The sequence below is a fragment of the Pteropus medius genome, unplaced genomic scaffold, assembly GCF_902729225.1.
Source record: "Pteropus medius unplaced genomic scaffold, Ma_sr-lr_union100, whole genome shotgun sequence".
Lineage (NCBI taxonomy): Eukaryota > Metazoa > Chordata > Mammalia > Chiroptera > Pteropodidae > Pteropus > Pteropus medius.
Genome location: NW_024340696.1, coordinates 35,916,012 through 35,936,033, shown reverse-complemented (window position 1 = coordinate 35,936,033; position 20,022 = coordinate 35,916,012). Strand labels below are relative to the sequence as shown.

The 20,022-nt window shown below is 36.4% G+C and overlaps 1 protein-coding gene across 1 annotated transcript; it reads right to left on the bottom strand.

The window, feature by feature from the left end:
- Window positions 1–7,484: 7,484 nt before the first annotated feature.
- Window positions 7,485–19,463, bottom strand: GJA1 (gap junction protein alpha 1). The gene is made up of 2 exons (XM_039871478.1): window positions 19,252–19,463; window positions 7,485–10,363 (listed from the first exon to the last, which is right to left on the bottom strand). Exon 2 carries the CDS (start codon window positions 10,345–10,347, stop codon window positions 9,199–9,201), a length of 1,149 nt encoding a protein of 382 aa, XP_039727412.1. The 5' UTR covers window positions 10,348–10,363; window positions 19,252–19,463; the 3' UTR covers window positions 7,485–9,198.
- Window positions 19,464–20,022: the final 559 nt, after the last annotated feature.

Here is a 20,022-nt window from a genome sequence, read left to right as displayed (position 1 = left end):
TCATAGATTCAAAAATATTAAAACAAAATCTCTACATTTAGTCATTCCTTTATTTGGATGTTGAGGTAAAGGGAATTATTTTCTTCTTCCTTGTTTTTTTTTTAATTTTTAAATTGATTTAAATTTTATTTAATAAGTATTCATTACTTTTATAATTCTGTTAAATATTATTTGGAGAGATATGTCCTGTACTTATAGTGTTAACAACTAGTCTTCATTAAGAATGGAAGACATAGAAGTTAAGCAATCTGAGCTATTCCTTGATCTTTACAATGACACAGTTTGTCATATTGAAATTTATTTGTCTTTTAATTACAGGTCTTTGTATCAAGGAGCTAGCTAGGCAGAAAGTGAAAAGGAATTGCTGCGTACAGATGAAATAGAGGTCTCTGGCAGAGCTCTTGATCTTCTCTTAACAAAATTCTTGGAGATTGTAAGAGAAAATGCCTCACATTATACTGAACCAAGAATTGCCATCATGATAAAGACTTTCTATCACGAGCCAAACATACTGACAATCATATTAAGAACCACATGCTGATTATGGAGTATTACGAAATATTTGGGATATGTCACTTGGGGAAAAAAGGCATTCTGCTAACTAGAGTTTCTTCTTTTAATTTTAAATACACTTCTAGGTTATGTGTAGAAGTATTGCAGTATTATTTGTGATAATGATATATTGAGAAAAAACTGAAATGCCAAACCATAGAATATTTTAAAAAGAATAATTTAAAAAGAATAAATAAAATAATTCACAAACAGTATGTATATCTGTGTATAATCTGGTTACCTTTAGGGAATGGCTTGAAAGGGGCCTTCACTTTTTTGTATCCTTCTGCTTTCGTTTTCATTTTTGTGATGAGAATGTGTTGCTTTTATAACTAAAGGTGGAAGAGAAGGAAAAAAGGAGGATGAAGAGAATGAGAAAGAACCAACAGTAATAGCACTATCAGCAGCAGTAGAGCAAGGAATAAAGGAAAAAAAGGAGAAAGGAAGAAAAAGAAGAAAAATTTGAAGTTATTACCATCAGATGGAGGTAGGGCCATTCTCTAGAGTTGGCCTTGACTATCCAGAAAGGGTGTCACACCACAGCATTATCTTAATGAAATCACTGTAGGCCACAGTAAGGTTCTACATTTTCGTAGCTCATATGCCAATTTACCAAGAGCTGATCTATTTCTGAAAAGTAGGTCTAATGTTTTCTCCAAATATAAGGCAGATATAAAAACTAGGAAATCACCTCATACATTTATAATTAGAAATAAATGTAAATATTGGGCCAGCCTCACATTTCTGATCAGCCTAGTTCCCTCTGTGACAAAGCCACAGTTGTTAAAAGCATGCAGGAATGGTTTCAGATCTTGACTGGGCCACTTACTGACTTTGGTCATTACTTAATTTCAGTTTAATCATCTGTAAGGTGAGGACACTACTAATTATCTCTCAGGTTTGTTGTGCAGAAAAGGGTATATTAATATAGTGAGGTGGTAATTTGACAATTTTTACAGAATTAGAAAACATGCAGATAATGTTTTGACACTCAAAATTTGACTGTACTCTGTCTCCCACCACACCCACAGGCAGTACTGTCATACTTTGTTCACTTCCCTTGAGAGAAATTGCAACCATTAGTTAATGCCTCCCACTTCTCAAAGAGTTACTACATGTCCTTTGCACTTTACTTATTTAATCATCACAACAACCTTGCAGGAATGAATTTCTGTTTTTGTTCATAGTTTGGAAGACTGAGACTCAGAGGTTATACAGATTTCTTCTACTATCCGAAAATAGAGCATTCCTAAGGAAACTTTCCTAAGCCAAACTGGCATAAAGCAAAGAAGCAATTACCTTAGGATGCATCTTGCTAACAGATGCACAAAATAAATTGAGACAAAGCACAGATGCTCATAGACACAGTTCAAAGCTATGGTGGCTTGATGCTGAGATGCTGAGCACAGTTCCCTGGGATAGAGATTGGAGGTGTCACCTGCTGCCTCTGTAACAGCTGCTGCAAAACAAAAGCTGAACTCTATTTTTTCACTTTTCACCGTTTTCTATAAAGGCAAAAATCTTTAGGTTTCTTCCAGTTAGCAAAAGCAGGTACTGATACAGGTCTTTCGTAAAAGGGAAGTGACACAAAGCAGACTTCTAAAAGCAATACTTATATGCCTTGAGCAAAGTCACACAGTGAACAAATGTCAGACACAAGCCCATATAGTCAGTTTCAGCTTTTCTGTGCTTCTACCAGCTCCAAAAATTCTTAGAACCATAAATTTGGAAAAAAAAAATTTTTTTAAATGTATTCCTAGATAGACTAAAAAAAATCATGTTTGAAATTATTGATATTGAAAAGCGTGAGAAGAAAAGTATTCTACTCCTCAAACCTCTAGCCCACAAACAACTAAAAATATGCAAAATCTGATCATTGATGAAAAATACATGTTTCTTGCTATAAATGGAAATGAATGGTAAAAATAAAAGTACACCATGTCCAAACCATCAATATAGCTATGCCCTTACATATGGTTGTATTTATGGTTTGGGGAGATTCTAAAAATAACCAAAAGGACACAAGTCTCGTTAAAGCACCATCTTTTAAAAATGTGTAGCATATAAGGATGAGCACAAGATCAAATCTTATTTAATGTGGCAAGAATTTTTTCAGACATCTTTTTCTTGCAAATTTCTCACCTAATCCCACTTATATCATTTTTGCTTGACACATCATCTCACCACAGAGCACATTTTAATAATTATCCAATATATGTGAACTCTTTTCAAGAGGCAACAGAGTTTCTGTCCTACAAATATTGGAAATTCCCCAAAAGTCCTGAGATTTGGAGAAAATCTTAAGACATTCATGTTTCTAATTCTTGAAAATATTTGCAGCCTTAATGTAATGTGGCTTTTAAAAACAGGACTTGGTTTTTAAAGGTCATCTGCATTTAGCTACAAATTAAGAACATTGTTAAAAATATTTTTTTAATGAAAAACAAAATCTTGTCTAAATACCTGAACCAATCATCAAGTTATCTTTGTTACCACAAACCATGGGCTTAGCACTGTTAGACTGTTCATGGCAAATTAGAGGAGTGAATTTTGTTTTGTTTCTATAATTTTTTTCCAAAGCTAAAGAGCTGCTGATAAACAAAAACCTGTAAATTCCTTTGTTAACTGACTAATTATACTGTTTTTTTCCTGTCAGAACTACTTTTTTTCCTCTTTTCTTACAAAGTTAGAATACTTTTATATGAACGATTCCTACACTGAAATTTTTCTCTTATTTATTGTTACTTCTAATACTTTATAGCTTCTTCAATTTTTTTTTCCCTCTCACACGTAATAGCTCATTTTCATGTAGAATAATCAGCTTAGGGGTAGCACTCCACCATAATGCTGGCTAAAAGTGGTAAAACACCAAATGGCACTCTGGTTCCCACATTTGCTACTTTTAGATAACCATCACCTATGGTTCTTGTACTCTCTAATTATCAAGTGCTGCAAATCCTCCAGATGAATGAGGACCAGAGTAAGGATGAAAATTAAATAAAATTTTCTATGGTTTCCGATGATTACCAGTTTTTAACATCTGCTAGATTATTTCAGAGTTACTATTGAAATGCTTAACTTGGCACTTATTTGTTAAAAGTGTATGTTAAAAAGAAGAAAAGGAATTTGTTGGAAGCTTTCTATTATTTAATCCATTTTAACTACAATTTGTAGATTCAAGATAGGAAATAAATTACAAAATTGAAATTTCAGCTGTTAAAAAAACCTGAGAGAGAGAAAAAAAGAAACACACACACACACACACACACATATATGTATTTTAAGCTATCACAAATCAGAAAATTCTGATGAGGTTAGACTGAAGAAACTAAGAATGTAAAAATGGAGAAGAAATATGATTTAAAGTTCTACACTGAAAGAAATAACCTCATGCACATTACAATGTGTTGTATCTGCTATCATTTTTTAATTTTTTTAATTATGAATTATAAAATTATAAATTATACAATATTTCAAATATACAGAAAATAATATAACAGCAAATCTTTGTTATAGTTTTAACTTAGACTGAATTATAGATGACAGGATGTTGAATGTAGTTACATTTAACTTCCAACTTACTTGAGTCTCACTGAAATTTGAAACTCATGAACGTAAAGTGGTTCCCCTAAAATATTTTTAAATTACGTGCCCACAAAAAAGCGGTCATGACAAGCTTAGCCAAAATATAGAAAATCGTCTCAAAACATTTTCTTTAACTAGTTCTCTGGTTGTGCCTATCTTTAAGTGAGTTTTTATATAGTGAGTAGCTTGGATGATTAGAAATTAACATAATAGAGTATTATAAAGGTCAATTTAATTTTAGTTCCTCTGAGTTGAGGAACTAACTTACTTGAGCCACAGTCACATCAGTCTTCAAAGGCAATGGCTAATTCATATTCTGGGACTCTGACTGGAGTTGAGGCTTCAAGTCCTATTTTAATGAATCTCAACATGTTACCTTCTATCCTCCAGAGTTCTTCGAGTTCACCTCGCTTGTAGTCATTTCTCACAGTTTAGGTTTAACATTAGTTTAAATTTTCAAAGGAAAGAGTTTCTAAATTAGTTAACTGTGTTCAGAATTAAAAAATGTACTTGAATATATGAAATATATAACCCTGACTTGAGATTTTCAAAGAGAAGGCAGTCTTACACTTTTGTTTACTTTTAAAATAAAATAACCCTCATGGTTTCTGTTACCATAGCAACTAAAAACTATTCTTACTGTCTATACTAATTCTGATGCACAGTTTTGTAAAGAGTAACTGACTGACAAGAGATTGCAGCACAAATGCCAGGCTCCATTTCATTGCATATTGTATACGGGCAGATGGCTCATTGCATTAAATAAGACTTGGGCCCAGGGTTTGCGTTCTAAAGTGGATGCCTCTTGAGACAGTTTTAATATTCAATAGGAAAGTGTGTAGGCACTGAAATTCTTCTACAAGTCATAGCCCAAATAAGTATTTGGTCGTTTGAAAGAAACATCCTGAGACCAGAAGAAATAATCTGACTTAAAATTTCAACACCTGAAGACCAGAAAACAAATGTAAAAATTTCCCTCCAAATTAGCTTTCTTCTTTACATGATATTCTTCTTATTTTATTCTTCCTGGAGCATTGTTTCCATGGTGTTTGTTCCATGTCTGCTCTTGAGTTCTGAAAATTGCCAGCTGCAAATTCTGACATGCCAAGGGCTCAGCTATATTTGCCCAACCAAGAGAAGGTAAAAACAGAATCTCAGAGCCAGCAAAGATTATAAATACTTTTCTACACTGTTAGTGTGCTGTTTATAAAAAGGACTCACTTTAAGACTTTAATAAGCCCCCAAACTTCATTATTTTGCTCTCCCTCCAAGTCTAAAGCACAGATGTTTTGGCATGTTGGAATTTGAAGTTTGGAATTTTTAGGAGAGGCAGTGTGTGGGCAAGAAACTAGCACCCTGGGCAAGCTGAGGTTCATCAATTTTCTCAAAATTGGGTAAAAGAGTAGCCTGTGGCCTGAAAGCTTAATAAAGACCCACAGGGGCTACGGTGCTAATGCACTGAACCAAATAACGGTACTGGACTTCTTTCTGATATTTGAAGACGTTAGACAATCTTACCACTTTTAAAAATAGGCAGCATGAGTTTGTGTATAAAATTCTGAAGCAAAGCAATGGTAATATAAAACATATGATTATCTAACAAAAGACTAGGGAATTTCATATAAAAGCAGAGGCTTTGCTTAAAATAAGTTTCTTATTGTTTACAAAGTAAGAAATACTATTACAAGACTATAAAAGGACCAAGTTTATCTTCCCCATTCTTATTTCTAACATGACTGTCTTCTCCTCAATTGCCACCCAACATTAAGCTTTTTCTTTTCCCCAGTAGGCTCTAGAATATTATTGCCCAATATGATAGTCACTAGCCACATGTGGCTATTTAATTAAAACATGTCTACCACCACAGAAAGTTCCAGAAGATTCAGTTTTCCAATTTTTAAACATAAAACTTTATACAAAAAAAAAAAAAGCATCTAATAAATATTTTTGCATTATTTTTAGTTGTAGAGAGCAGGTAGTCAATTAAGGTAAGCAAAATGAGAACATCATTTTAAAGAACTTCTGGAATTATTTACATTGTAAGATTCATTGAACAGAGACTGTGTGGTGATTTTAAGAACTGTCGCTACCTAATAACATGCCTGATATGTGAGTGGGGTCTGCAACTTTGAACAGTAATTTCCTCTGGGAATTAGAACTTCTCTGATATGTATGCTGGAGAATGGGAAGAGATGAGAAGTTTGATTTTCCATTTCATATACTTTCATAGTTTAAAACTGCATATTTATAATGTACTTAAATACTTTTTAAACAGTGAAAAGCTTTAAAGTTGAAAAATATTTAGAATAGACTATGACTATTTCTGAAAGATATAGCTTGCCCTCCCACCTCCACACACATACATTAGAAACCCGTTTCATACCTCCACCCTACATCTCTGTAACATTCAGTAGTCATTTGTCTATCCATACCCAATGAAGCCTGCTTGTGTAGGATACAAACACATACACTCAAATCATCAGTTTCTCTATTCCCCATAGTAAATGCAAATAGACGAACACAGAGAAAACGTCCTTCTCTGAGTTCTCCGCCAGCTAAATGAAAATACTTGAAGAATTGTTGACACTATCAATTATATTAATTGACTGGGAACCTGTTTATTAGATAATCTTTTGACCTTAGGAAAATTTCATAACCTTTGTCATCAAAATAGGAAATAAAAAAGCAACTGGACTAGATTATTTCTAAATTAGTGTCTTCAGTGCTCCCTTTATCTACTAGTTAGCTTTGTGATAATAAATGTTTATGTAAACAATTTTAAATTAAAAAATTTTCTTGAAATGTGACTTAAAAACATTAATACTTTATATTTAAAATTACAGCAATATTATCAATTGCCCAGAATTATTCTATCCCCTCTGAATGGTTCAATTTTCCTTGGGTGTTAAATTTTTTTAAAATTTTATTTTCATAGATCTATTTCATTCTTTTGTCATAGAGCACCATTATACTCAAACCAACCCTGTTCTTATTCTTTAATCTCCAGGAAGCTCTATAGCTTAAAATCCTTATCTTTGCATGCTTATTTTTGTCATGTATAGGTTTACTAAATTACTGAGTATTATCTTATTTTAAACTCATCCACACATCTCATTAATTGCATATATTCCAAATTTAACACTTGTTTATCTTCTCAGTTGAATAAATACCCCCAAAATGTTAAGAATGTGGCGCTAAACGGAGCTAACTGTAACTATTGGCCTTTCAAAGATTCTTGAATCTTGTGAATCTTATTTGCTCAAATCTTCACAACCTTTGGAAATGTCTTTGATGATTGTGAATGGATGCAATAAGTTTTAAAAAGCACACAGGATGTAGAGGCCATCTTTACACTAACTTAAAACTTTATTGAATAAAGAACACTCTCCAGAACACAGGATCTCATGGACTTGTTCTACATTACATGCAATGAAGCTGAACAAAACAGTAGTTTAACATGGAATGTCAAACAAATTAGTATTTCTCATTGTACAAAACAGTTTATGTAGATGACATGCAAGAAGAAAAATATGGTACTCTACATTTTCACTAATCCTCGGTGATGTTTTAAAAAGGCACTTGAAGAAACTGGAAGATTTCTTTAGGATATATTTCAAATAAATTAGTTACATGTGTACTACTGAACCTCTTTTGATCTCTTTTGCATTCCAAATAAAATCTTAGTGCAAACATCAAAGTTGCTGGTCATTGTGAAAGACTGTCAAACTCATAATAGAATACAAGTTCTGAATTAATGTGTATTAAGTAGGACAAAACCAAGAACACCAGTTACCGCAAAATTCATTTAGGCACACTTAATAGTCCATTCTAAGCATTTCTTCTAAGTTTCTCACATTAATTACTAAAGCTTGTTTACAGTACTAAAATTCTATCATTCAAGCATCAATGATTACATTTCAGAAAAAGAAAATCATTCATTTCAGCAATAGCTTTACTGCTATATTCTAAAAAAAAAAAAAAAAAGGGGGAAAAATCATAATAAAGAAAACCAGTATCCATAATAGGATACACAGGAAAAAACATTTTAGGAAAAAAGTGTGCTTTACTCGCACAGCAGGAATTATATAATGTAAACACCATATTGGCCCACACCATAAAATCCAAGAGAAAGGTTCAAATTTGAACACTGTGGGTGTATTATTTTCAAATCTGTGTTTGCGAGTTTATACTGTATCTGCTTGTACCAATACATGACAAATAAAACACTTCCACACATACACATACAAGTGACTGTTAAATATTGAGCATGGCTTGCTTCCCTGACTCGACTCAAAAAATGTCAAGTGACATCCCAACTATTTTAAAAATGTTTTCAGAAATCATTAAATGAATGTAATAGTAGTTGTGGAATGATGAAAAAGTGATGGTAATATGATGCGAGTGGATGTGAAAAAGAATGTACATATAACTTGGCTGAGATTTGCAAATGCATGGGAAGTCTTCTCCTGTGGGCTGTCTGAACTTTTACCGATATCAAGATAAAAATATAGTAGCTCAAGTCCATTGACACCTGGAGGGTCATGCCTAGAAAGCTTACCTTCAAAGTGCAAATTTTAACAATGGAATGTTTTAGCAGGGACATAAGTACAATTCTGCATCTTTTTCTTGATAAAAAGAAATAAAATGTTTAGAAAGTATTTTTCCTGGCCAAAGTTATTTCAGTTTCTTGGTAAAACAAAAGAAGTATTTAGCCAAAAATATCACCCACTCTTTCACATACACAGAATTATTCTTAAGGGTGGTGGGGTGGTAGAGAAAAAGCCCTTATCTACGTATCATCTAATGCAACTCTTAAGTTCTTTGAATCAACTACATTAAATACCAATATGTACCTCCCTTATCCCCTCCCTCTCCACCTGTCTATCCCAAACACCCCCCATGAACCTAGGTATTCTAATGTCTTTGTGTTTTCTAAGCCTCATGACGAAGGCTATTGAGTACCACCTCCACTGGAACAAAATGAACACCTAAGGTGCACTTTCTACAGCACCTTTTTCTTCTCCACAACTGAGTGGAATCTTGATGCTCTCAAGGTTGGATCTAGATCTCCAGGTCATCAGGCCGAGGTCGGCTGCTGGCGCGACTGCTGGCTCTGCTGGAAGGCCGCTGGTCCACAATGGCTAGTGGTTGTAGTTCGTGCCCAGCAGCTAGTTTTTTAGAATTCTGGTTGTCATCAGGGAAGTCAAAAGGCTGTGCATGGGAGTTAGAGATGGTGCTTCCTGCCTGCCCCATTCGATTTTGTTCTGCACTATAATTAGCCCAGTTTTGTTCACTTGCTTGTTTGTTGTAATTGCGGCACGAAGAATTGTTTCTGTCTCCAGTAACCAGCTTGTACCCAGGAGGAGACATGGGCGAGAGGGGAGCAGTTGGTGAGGAGCAGCCATTGAAATAAGCGTATTTTGGAGATCCACAGTCTTTGGAAGGGCTCAGTGGGCCGGTGGTAGTGTGGTAGGGATCGCTCTTCCCCTTCACACGATCCTTAACACCTTTGAAGAAGACATAGAAGAGTTCGATGATGTTCAAGGCAAGAGACACCAAGGACACTACCAGCATAAAGATGATGAAGATGGTTTTCTCTGTGGGACGAGAGAGGAAGCAGTCCACCTGATGTGGGCATGGCTCTCTTTTACAAGTATAAACGGCACTCAGGCTGAATCCATAGATGTACCACTGGATTAGCAAGAAGGCCACCTCAAAGACAGACTTGAAGAGGATGCTGATGATGTAGGTTCGCAGCAAGCCCCCTCGCATTTTCACCTTGCCGTGCTCTTCAATACCATACTTAAACTTCTTTATTTCGATCTGCTTCAAGTGCATCTCCACATTCGCACCATCGGTTTGGGCAACTTTCAGTTCCTCCTCTCTCTTGTTCAGTTTCTCTTCCTTCCGCATCACGTAGAACACGTGAGCCAGGTACAAGAGTGTGGGAACAGACACAAAGATGATCTGCAGGACCCAGAAGCGCACATGAGAGATTGGGAAAGACTTGTCATAGCAGACGTTTTCACAACCAGGTTGTTGTGTGTTACAACGAAAGGCAGACTGCTCATCACCCCAGGCTGACTCAACGGCTGTCCCCAGTAGCAGGATTCGGAAAATGAAAAGGACTGAGAGCCACACCTTCCCTCCAGCAGTGGAATATGCTTGAACCTTGTCAAGGAGCTTGCCTAAGGCACTCCAGTCACCCATGTTGCCCAGGCACCGTCTGAAAAGAAACAAAAAGACAACTCAATGATCATAGATTGCAAATTATTAGTTTAATATATAGTTCCTTCTAGCCGACAGTCAAAATATTATAAAAACGGTCTCATATCTTTCAAGCATACTTCCAAAAAAAAGGTGCAAACTCTTCCTGTTCCATTTTCCCCCTACACAGAGGTCTCACATTTTCCTGAAATACAGTAAGTCTTAGAAACAACGGAGCTTATGTGCCAAGTAAATGCAATCTTAACCTGTAAAGATGTATTGCTTGCTCAACCACCTTTGCACATGACTTAAGAAGCTCTATCTGCTTATTGTATCTGTCTGATAAACAAGGACAGTTCTTGCCTGATAGGCCTGTGTCTGGATGCATGCCTAATCGAAATACTGATGTGTTAGTCAGCCTGGTATCTAAAAATTGAGGTAAAGATACTCATGAACACACATACACATGAACATGCACACAACCCGTATCTAAACCTCAATCCTGTTGTATAGCACTTTGTTCCTAATTGTATTCGGATATGTTTTTCCTTGGTGTTAATCTGTGCATTCTCCACATTATGATCATTTACACTTCTCTATTTCTTCCTAAGCAGTACTTCATGTGGTTCAGAAGTCTTCTGCCCAGAGAAAAATATGTTGTACTGAAATACACCATTTCGACACAATGTGTCATTATATGTAGGAACCTACTTTCAAATATAGCTAAGCATAGGACTTCCCCATTATTGGCAATGAGAAAAAGACCCAACTCCGTAGAGATATTCCAAAAGTTATGTATCTGTTTAATTTTATACTTCTAATTGCCAATAGCCCATTTAATTGATGAACACTGAAGTCTAAGAATATAGGAAATATTCAGCCATCAGAGCCAGAAGAAGACTTATGATCTCGAGGCCAAGACTTTCCAATCTACCACATTGGTTTTAAAATTATAAAAAAGCTGCCTCTAAAGCTAGAAATGTTTTCATGCTTTGATATATATTATCTTAAGACTAAGCTGGGAAGAAATAAGTAACATTACATGTGGCAGGCATAGAGAATATAGTCAAATTTTCAGCAGAGAATAGTAATTAGAGAATTTAAAAAAGATGAAGTAATCAAAGATTATTTAATAATTAAAAAACAAGCAAAGCAAAGAGTTTCCAGGAGCTTGGTAATGGATTTTAAACAGTGTAACCAAAAGTAGGATTATGTAGGCTTCTTAGAAATACGTTCATTATCTGAATATAAAGTTTCTCATCTGGTATTGGAACTATGAGCTGTCTTCTCCTTGTAGGAAGTAAATGAAATCCAGGGAATTCTTCTTCCCCACCATGCAGCACTATATTTCTAATACCTGCACTTCTTGGCTATATATAGCCAGAAAAAAAATGAAATGGAAATCTGGTCTGGGATTTCCTGAATGAAACAAAGAGATGGCTGATCAATAAAGTGAAACCATGCACCAGCTATCTAAGTTAGCAGGCAATGGTATCTTTCAGGACAGCCTAGAAAATGGTGCCAAAGAATGCTGGGTTAAAAGTGGGAAGTGGGTGGGCAGGTCACAGAAATAATGTTCTACCAGTGGTCATAAAAAAAAGGGGAGCTTCCCTTCTACTTTTAGGAATGGCCATTTTAGATTCTGAAGTCACTAGTTAGACAGTAAAATTGATGTATGAAAAAAAAGCAGTCAAACAAGAACAAAGGCTTGTAAGGTTGACAAAGATGGTTGAATAGCCATGGGAAGGCTTGAAGTGAAAGGGAGTAATTTAGCTTTGATGAGCAGTTTGATGGTGAGAGAACATAAAAGAAAAAAAAAGGAAAACACCCTACAATTTAGCAGAAAATCCTATATTAGGAATGAGAAGTAGAGTCCATGAGGGTCAAACAAACATAACAGAATTTTTGGAGTTATATCAATAGACAGTTTCTATGTGATGATGTGTAAATTGGCTCTCATCTTGTTTGTAGAGAATTATGATATTTTGCTAGTGTCATCTGCTTTTGCTCAGATATTTCAATTGTGGTGAGGGGTGGGGATGTGGGGAACAACAGAAACAATCAAATGTAAAATGATAAACTGTTTGCATACATATCACATTCATTCACTGATTGAGCTCAAGACAAACTTAAGTTTAGAAATGTGACCAGGCACATTGAGAAGCTGTCATTTTGGTCAATGTTTCCTCATCATTCAAAGTAAAATATGATTGTGTAGATGCTTGTGGCAATTAATTACTAAGTTTCTTTACATTCTATTCAAATCAAAACTTGGCTTTCATATAATTTAGAGATGTCACAGAAATACCCATAGAGCCACAATATGTGAACTGGGTCACTGGGCAGTTCTCTAGGTAGTAGTTCCTTATTAATACACCAGAAACTTAATTGCAAAGTTGTCTTTTCTTTAAGCATCCATACAGTTGTTATTTGCGTTAATGAATTATACTCTTTCATCTAAATAAGATGAATTATTCGATTGGACACCTAGTATTTTGTAACATGCAGACACCTGCCATTACCACTATCATAGAGATCATTAGATAATGTTTAATATTATGGCTTATAATGCTGTGACTCTCAAGAAGAGGTAACAAAAACAGTTACCAATCATTAGATAATGTTTAATATGATGGCTTATAATGCTTGTGATTGTCAAGAAGAGGTAACAAAAATAGTTACCTTTTTTGGTAGTTGTTCACTGTGTTGTGAATCAAAGGTCCTGTCAAATGGTTGCCTTCCCCATTAATATTTTCATTTTCCCAAGTTTTAAGTGAAAACTTAATGTCCTTTTATAAGGAAAGGGCATAATTACATGATTACAGAATTCTTGGCATTGATTTACAGACTATAGACCTCATGCATATTCACCAGTAGAGACAGGTACATCCTTTATTTGATACGTGGGAACAACCAGCTGAATGTATATGGAGGTAATTATGTATGTTCATGACTTCACCTCCAGGTTCCAAAGCTGAGACTTTATATGCAGACTAAGGTCTAGGTTAAAGAGTTGTGCAAAGTTCCCAATAGAAGCCAATGCTTGCCAGCAGCTGGACCACCTTTCCCTTTCTTGTGCCTTCTATGAACCATGTTAAATCACATTTTCTATTGCTCTTCATGGCCTTCTAGTCTAGAGGCCAAAAGCCACAGTCACTTAAGTGTGACTTGCCTGAGGACCCTCTGCTCCCTTCTCAGTGTTGTTTTCGAACTATATCACACATGGCAGCATTTGTTAAAAACACACATTCCTGGCACTCACTGGTCTGAACGAGTATATTTTTGGGGTGGCAGGGGTGGAGGGTGTGCAGCATGAAGAGCAGAAGTTCTCTGGGATCCTGGGAACTGAGCTCACCCTTCACTGTATCCCCTTCTCCTACATGTCGGCATCATTTCACCAACATCTACTGCTCCCCAAGAGCACATGGATTCAAATATTTTATTCAAAATGAAGATAAAATTTCAATTTTAAATTAATGTTAACTGTGCCTTTTGCCAGAGCCTTAAAAACAAATTACTGTGCCAAAAGTGCAGCCAAGTTGCTTCATCTCACTAATGTCCTAATAATTATAAGAATTAGAAGAGACAACTGTAACGAGTTGAGTGGGGACTTCAAATAAAGGTAAATAGAACTGCTGAAAACTAAAGGGAGACTTGGTATCTATCACTTTTTTAGGACTGAAAATAAACACTTAGGGAAGATGAAGGTCATTAATATTTAAAAGAACGAAATCATGAAGTCTAAAAATGCATTAAGGAAACGTCTATGGAAGTTCCTGATAAACTCATTTAGTGGATTTTTTTGAGAGGAAAGGGAAATGACATGAGTGTGTGTTTCTAATGTACTAAGACCAAAAAATTTTAAGCCCCAAAACCGAAATGTAAACCCTCCTAATGTCTTTAACTTTTATAAGGACCCCTTTCCCTCACACTAAATGTCTGACTGGGCTCACTTGTAACCATTCGTCTACAGTCACAACAGCCAGATATTATTTTGGTAATATTCATAATCACACAGAATTAGCATAACCCAAATTCAACCCATCAGCAATACTATAGCTTTTATCTTCTCCCCCAAAACCAGACTATGACTCTCGCCACTATCCCTGCTCTTAGCCTCATCTCAGCCATCATCACCTCTATTGAGGTTTCGTGTCAGTAGCCTAGTCACTCTGCTTGCTGACCTATTCTCCTCAGTCAATCATGAAAAAACAGACTAACAAACAAGCTGATCTGCTTCCATCAGCTCTGCTTCATCTGCATGGCCCCCTCCCTCACTTTTTTAGGTTTCTGCTCTGGTTGCACCTCATCAGCCCTCACTCCAACCCTGTCACTTCCTATTCCTCTTGTCCGACTTTTGTTTCTTAATGGCCTTTAGTTCTATTTGACATATTATATATTTACCTGTTTATTGTTGGTCTCCCTCCACAACAAAGTTTTATTGCTATCTGCTTTCCTCAGCTAGAATGTGAATGTCACAAGGTAGTTTATTTTGTGCACTGCTGTATATCCAGTGCTTAAAAGAGATGCTAAATAAATATCGACTGAATGAATTAAATGGGAGCTGCACGGAAAAACAAAAACGAAAAAACCCCACCAGATTTCACAAGATTTTTTACTGTCTCCTAGGGATTCTGTTTAATTGTATATCTCAAACTTCTAAAATTTCAAATTAATTTGAAAAGAACTTTCACAGTAATATATGTATACACACACACGCACACATATATTATGCAGACTATTAAATTTCCAAGTGAAAATTGCTGAAACAGAGAATTCTGTTGAAACAACATGCTTCAAATACTTCTTGAGCAGAGGTAATAGGTCTGAATTAATAAAAATAAAAAAGGTGGGGGTCTCTTTAAGAGCTTCTCAGATTTATTGCATCAGATTGTAGTGATTTGGGATGCTTGTAGAACTACAACAGGTATTATAGATGTTTATTCAGTTTCACCATTATGTTGTTTCAGGTTAAAATTTAAAAACAAAAACATGTTGTCTCCCAATTCTGTGGTATTCTAACTCTGACTGTACCACATTTTATTGTTATTGAGAATACTATTGCAAGAAATAGCCTGTTTACACTTGTGTTTATTTCAAGGATGACAAATCTTAGGGGAGGGTTGGGGCTTTGAAGAAAAAACTCAAAATGTAATATTAACACCAATTAATGTAACATCTCCATATAGTCTCGGTCTATGAAGACAGTTAAGTGATTTGAATCAGGTACCATGTAAAATATTTCAGTTCATCAGAAAATACACAACCTTTGCTTCCTTATCCCTGGTCCAATTGTAGTGTAGCAAATTCCATGTAAACATTTTCTCTACTTCAAATTCTGGGCCATGGTTGACAGATTATCCTTAGATTCCTTTATGAAGAATGATATTGTTACATTTCCGCAGGTATTTTATGCATGGCCTTGAACTGCATAAAGTTTTGTGGGAGGTGTGTGTTGGGGGACATACCAGCCAGCCTTTCTTTCCTTGGCTCTTGTCCCTCTTCATCAATCAATTAACATCAGCCTCCACAGAACAATGAGATAGGGGTTGAGGGACTCCATCCAAAGAGAAGATGATTGCTTGCCAAATAGGGACAATCTAATCCCCTCCCTAGTTCAACAGCTATCACTCAACTCCCAACTATCAAGTTTCTCATGGCTACTTTAAGTAGAAGAAAAACCCTAAATCAGAAGTAACTGCAGGCTAAAAGCCATGTTCTTTAATTGTGGTCTGTTGGATTTAAAAATGTTATTGCTATCAGTTCTTGATGTCCTCCTCCCCCCACCTTCAAATTGACTATTTTTACTGAATAGCCTGGTTATTTTTCTCATAACATAAACATACTTCTAGGGTGCTCACAAGTGTATTAAGAATAGTCTATTTTCTTCAATGAGCACTGAATCAGTACAATATTGCTATTTTAGCAATCTCATACGGATTGATGAGAAGAATTTACCCTTTACCAATTGATAAGGAGAAAAACCGTGAAGAGGAGGCATCTTTTTGGAGGCATCTCCCACAAATCCCCCAAAAAAGCCATGTCCTATAAATGTCTCTGGACTCATAGAAATTGCTAAAAAATGAACACTATTTTTATATTACCGTGAATTTTAAGCATTCCACAAAACATAGTTTATTGAATATTGACATGGATGATAAACACTAGATAATTACTTTTCTTTCCAGAGAGGAACTGGTGTGAGTGGACAAGCTTCAACAATCAATTTAAACAGCCGAGAATCTTGTAGGGAAGTCGGAACAACAGGAAAGGTGGAGTAGAGGTATTAATCACTGGTTACTTTCCTATCATTCCTTTCCCTCCAGTATTACATCTAAAGGCTCAGAGGCTCCTACCTAGCTACATCTATGGATAATGTAAAAGAAGACTAAGGAATGCAGGGTTATCAAGAGTTCCCCACCCTTCTCTATGCAGGATTGAAAACACTGAGTAACAAAGCAATTGTCACTATCTGAAAGCACACCCTTTCAGATCCTTGCTGCAGAGAATCTTTGGAACCACATTTCCCAGGGTGTGTCAGCAATGTAGAAATCCGACCGTAAGGGGTGAGGAACTGAGTGTAAGGGGAACTGTGGTAATAAACTTCAAATGGTATTGGGAAAACGTGGAATATGTTTAAAGAGTGAAAAAAGTGGGAGCAAAGCACTACCACTGCATTTTCCAGGCAAAGGGCAGGTGACAACTATACCCTGACTTTGGGAAGTCCAGGACAGAAAACATTTCCTGCCCTTGGTATAATTTCCCGTCAACTGGGCCTACCTAGAAAAATTCATTACTCTTCCCCAGAGGTATTTTCTGTTTAACTGGCTTATTTCATTCTTGGGAACTGAGTTAATTTAATAAGATCTCTGCATTACTACAGGACTTTTTCAGCAATCCTTATACAAAAGATTAGGCTTCTTAAAACATATAAACAAGATAAACAAACAAAAAAACCCACCTCAATCTATTCTTTAAATTACCACCAAGCACTTTGGACTGAGTTCAAGTTTGCCCAGTTTTCCAGAGGGTGAGATGAAGCATCATCTCATTACTTAGTTTGGAAAGCAAAAGAAATTAAACCCATCTCCAAATAAAGCCATGTCTATTGCTTTATCAAAGATGCTCATTAAACGTTTGGATGCCTAAGAGAATATTGTGGCTGATCCGCTGCTCGGATCTCAGGGTCTGAGTTTCCTAATCCTGTACTAATCCGTCTTAAGACACGTCATTAGTTATTTCCTAATATCATTATACCCCTCCCCCCGACTCCTTCGCGCCCTACCCCACATTCTCGGGAAGTTTCGAGAACTTCCAGGAGAGTTACAAGTGCAATTTAAGCACAGTAATTCCAAAGGTACTCAGATTTCCTTACCAACGCTAATACAGTATGATTTCACAAATTTTAGAAAAAAAATGCTGCGGATGGAGGTAAGTGGAAAATTAGATTGCCAAGTTTAATTAAGCTAAGCATTTGCTCTTCTTTTATCATTTGACACGCTGTCCCTCCGCCACCCCCATCCCCCCACTCGCCCCGCCTTTCGGGTGGCAGAACTCGGACCTGCGCTGGGTTTGACGTGAGTGGAAGGATTGGAGGGCAACAGCTCACCAAACCTCTCCAAAACGCAAAGGCTGGGGCAGCGCGGGAGCCCCGGCGAGACGGCGCGCGCTAAGATGGCAGGAGGCGCCCCGCGCCCGCGCCGGCCCCCGACCTCCTCTAAGCTTTCAGTTTTATTTGCTTTTCAGCGTTCTCTGGTGCAAACACTTCAAACTGCAGTGTCACACCAAGAATTTAAACGAATTAGTCTGTAGAGTTAGAACAGACGAAATCCTTACCGAGCACTCTAATAGAATGTGTTACCAATAATAGCATTTAAGAAACTGAACCCTTTTTAATAACAAATCTGCGTAATCTTCGCCTGCGGGCAGTACCCTGGAAGCTCCAACTCAGAAGTGTTGCTCAGAGCTCTGAAGTCTGTTACAGGTTCGGTCAGACAGGCAGAAGGCGGGAGGGGTCGGAGGGACAAGTTAGCTCCCTCTGAGGCAGCTGTTTAAGAAATTTTGTTTCGTATTCTTTCTAGGAGCCCCGGTTTTAGGAGAAGATTTTGCAAATGCAACCTGGCATACACTCTTTTCTGAACGTTTGTTCTCTCCCTCTAATGTTTGTAAGTAACCACCGCCCGCCCATTCAAGGGATTTCATCTCCTGAATTGCCAACGAGGTTGATTAAAAGGTGGCTCTTCTGAAGGTTTCAAAACTTTTCCAGTGCTTGCGAAAACAAAGTGGCTCTTTACTGTAGCTTTAAAACCCTCAATATTACAACACTGACTATATACCTTTTTGTTTACCGGAGAAAATTCTAGGAAGAGACCACGTGGAAGTACCGCAAGGTCTTAACAAAGCACTTTGTTAAGAAGCTTGCTTTGCAAGGCTACAGAAAGAGAACATCAATCAAAATTTCCATATGAAAAAGCACAAAGTGTAGAATTCTGTGGCAAGCATCTGCTAAGCAAATTTGCACTTTGATTTTTGTGAATTGTCAGTCAAATTCCAACTCAGGCCCCTACCGCCCCCCCCACCTCAAGTTACAAAGCACCTAGACTATTACTGGTTACGAAAAAAGTAAAATTATACTCTAAAATGAAAAACCAAATATCCAGTAAACTTCTGCGTTATTCTAATCGGAAAGGTCTGAATCTGATTTTACCTGTTCTATTATTAAAAACTTTTTAACAGTCAAAAAATAAAGTGAATGTTCGATTTTAACTTTAAAACTGTAGAAACACTTCAAGTTCATTATTCCGTTTACAGTATCATATCAATGGTACATTTAACACATTAAAAAAACTTTAGAAAAGTTTTACTTATAGAAAAAGAAACAAATAGGTAATTGTTTTTCCAACTTACTCTTTCTCTTAAAAGAAGTGAAGTAGGCACGCCAAGTGATTGAACTCCTTAGAGGATGAAGTAAAATGAAAAAGCAAGTTCAGGCACTCAGACCTGTCTATATTTAAAGTTTAAAAGTCTGCTGCTGTTTGGTGCTTTCCTCACTCCTTCTCCCTAATGAAAGAAAAGTGCTGATACCTCGTAAAAGCTTTTTTCTAACTTGGAGCACAGAGCTTTTAAAAGTTTCAAGCCACTGACTCAACGAGGAGGAGGGGCTAGAAAAAGAGGAGGAGGAAGGGCGGGGAGGCAGAGTAGACCGCAGGCTGGTGAGCGTGTGCGGGTGGGGGAGAAGAGGCAAAGAGTAGTAGCGAGGTCGAGATGAAGTTGTAATTTAAATTTGCTGACGAGGGAAATGAGAGCATTAGAGGTGAGAATGCTACTACTTGAAATTACTCTTTACAGATAACAATTACTGTTTTTTGTTAGTGCTTGTTCCACCTAAAGTCCAGAGATAATGAACAGTTGTATATTTTATAATAGTACAACCCTTTCTAAAATAAAATATATTTGTAACATATATATGTTATATGTATATTACATATATTACAGTAAATAAAAATGGTGGAAAAGAATATAGCCAGTGCAAATTCGTTTCATATTGGCCCAGGCGTGTGAAGTTAAAGGTGGGTGTAAGTTATTTGATGATCTAATTCCTTTTCTCTTAATTTTAAGTAAGGACAATTAACAAAGGAAATGGTGGAGATGAGAGAGAAACATTTCGAAACTGGACAA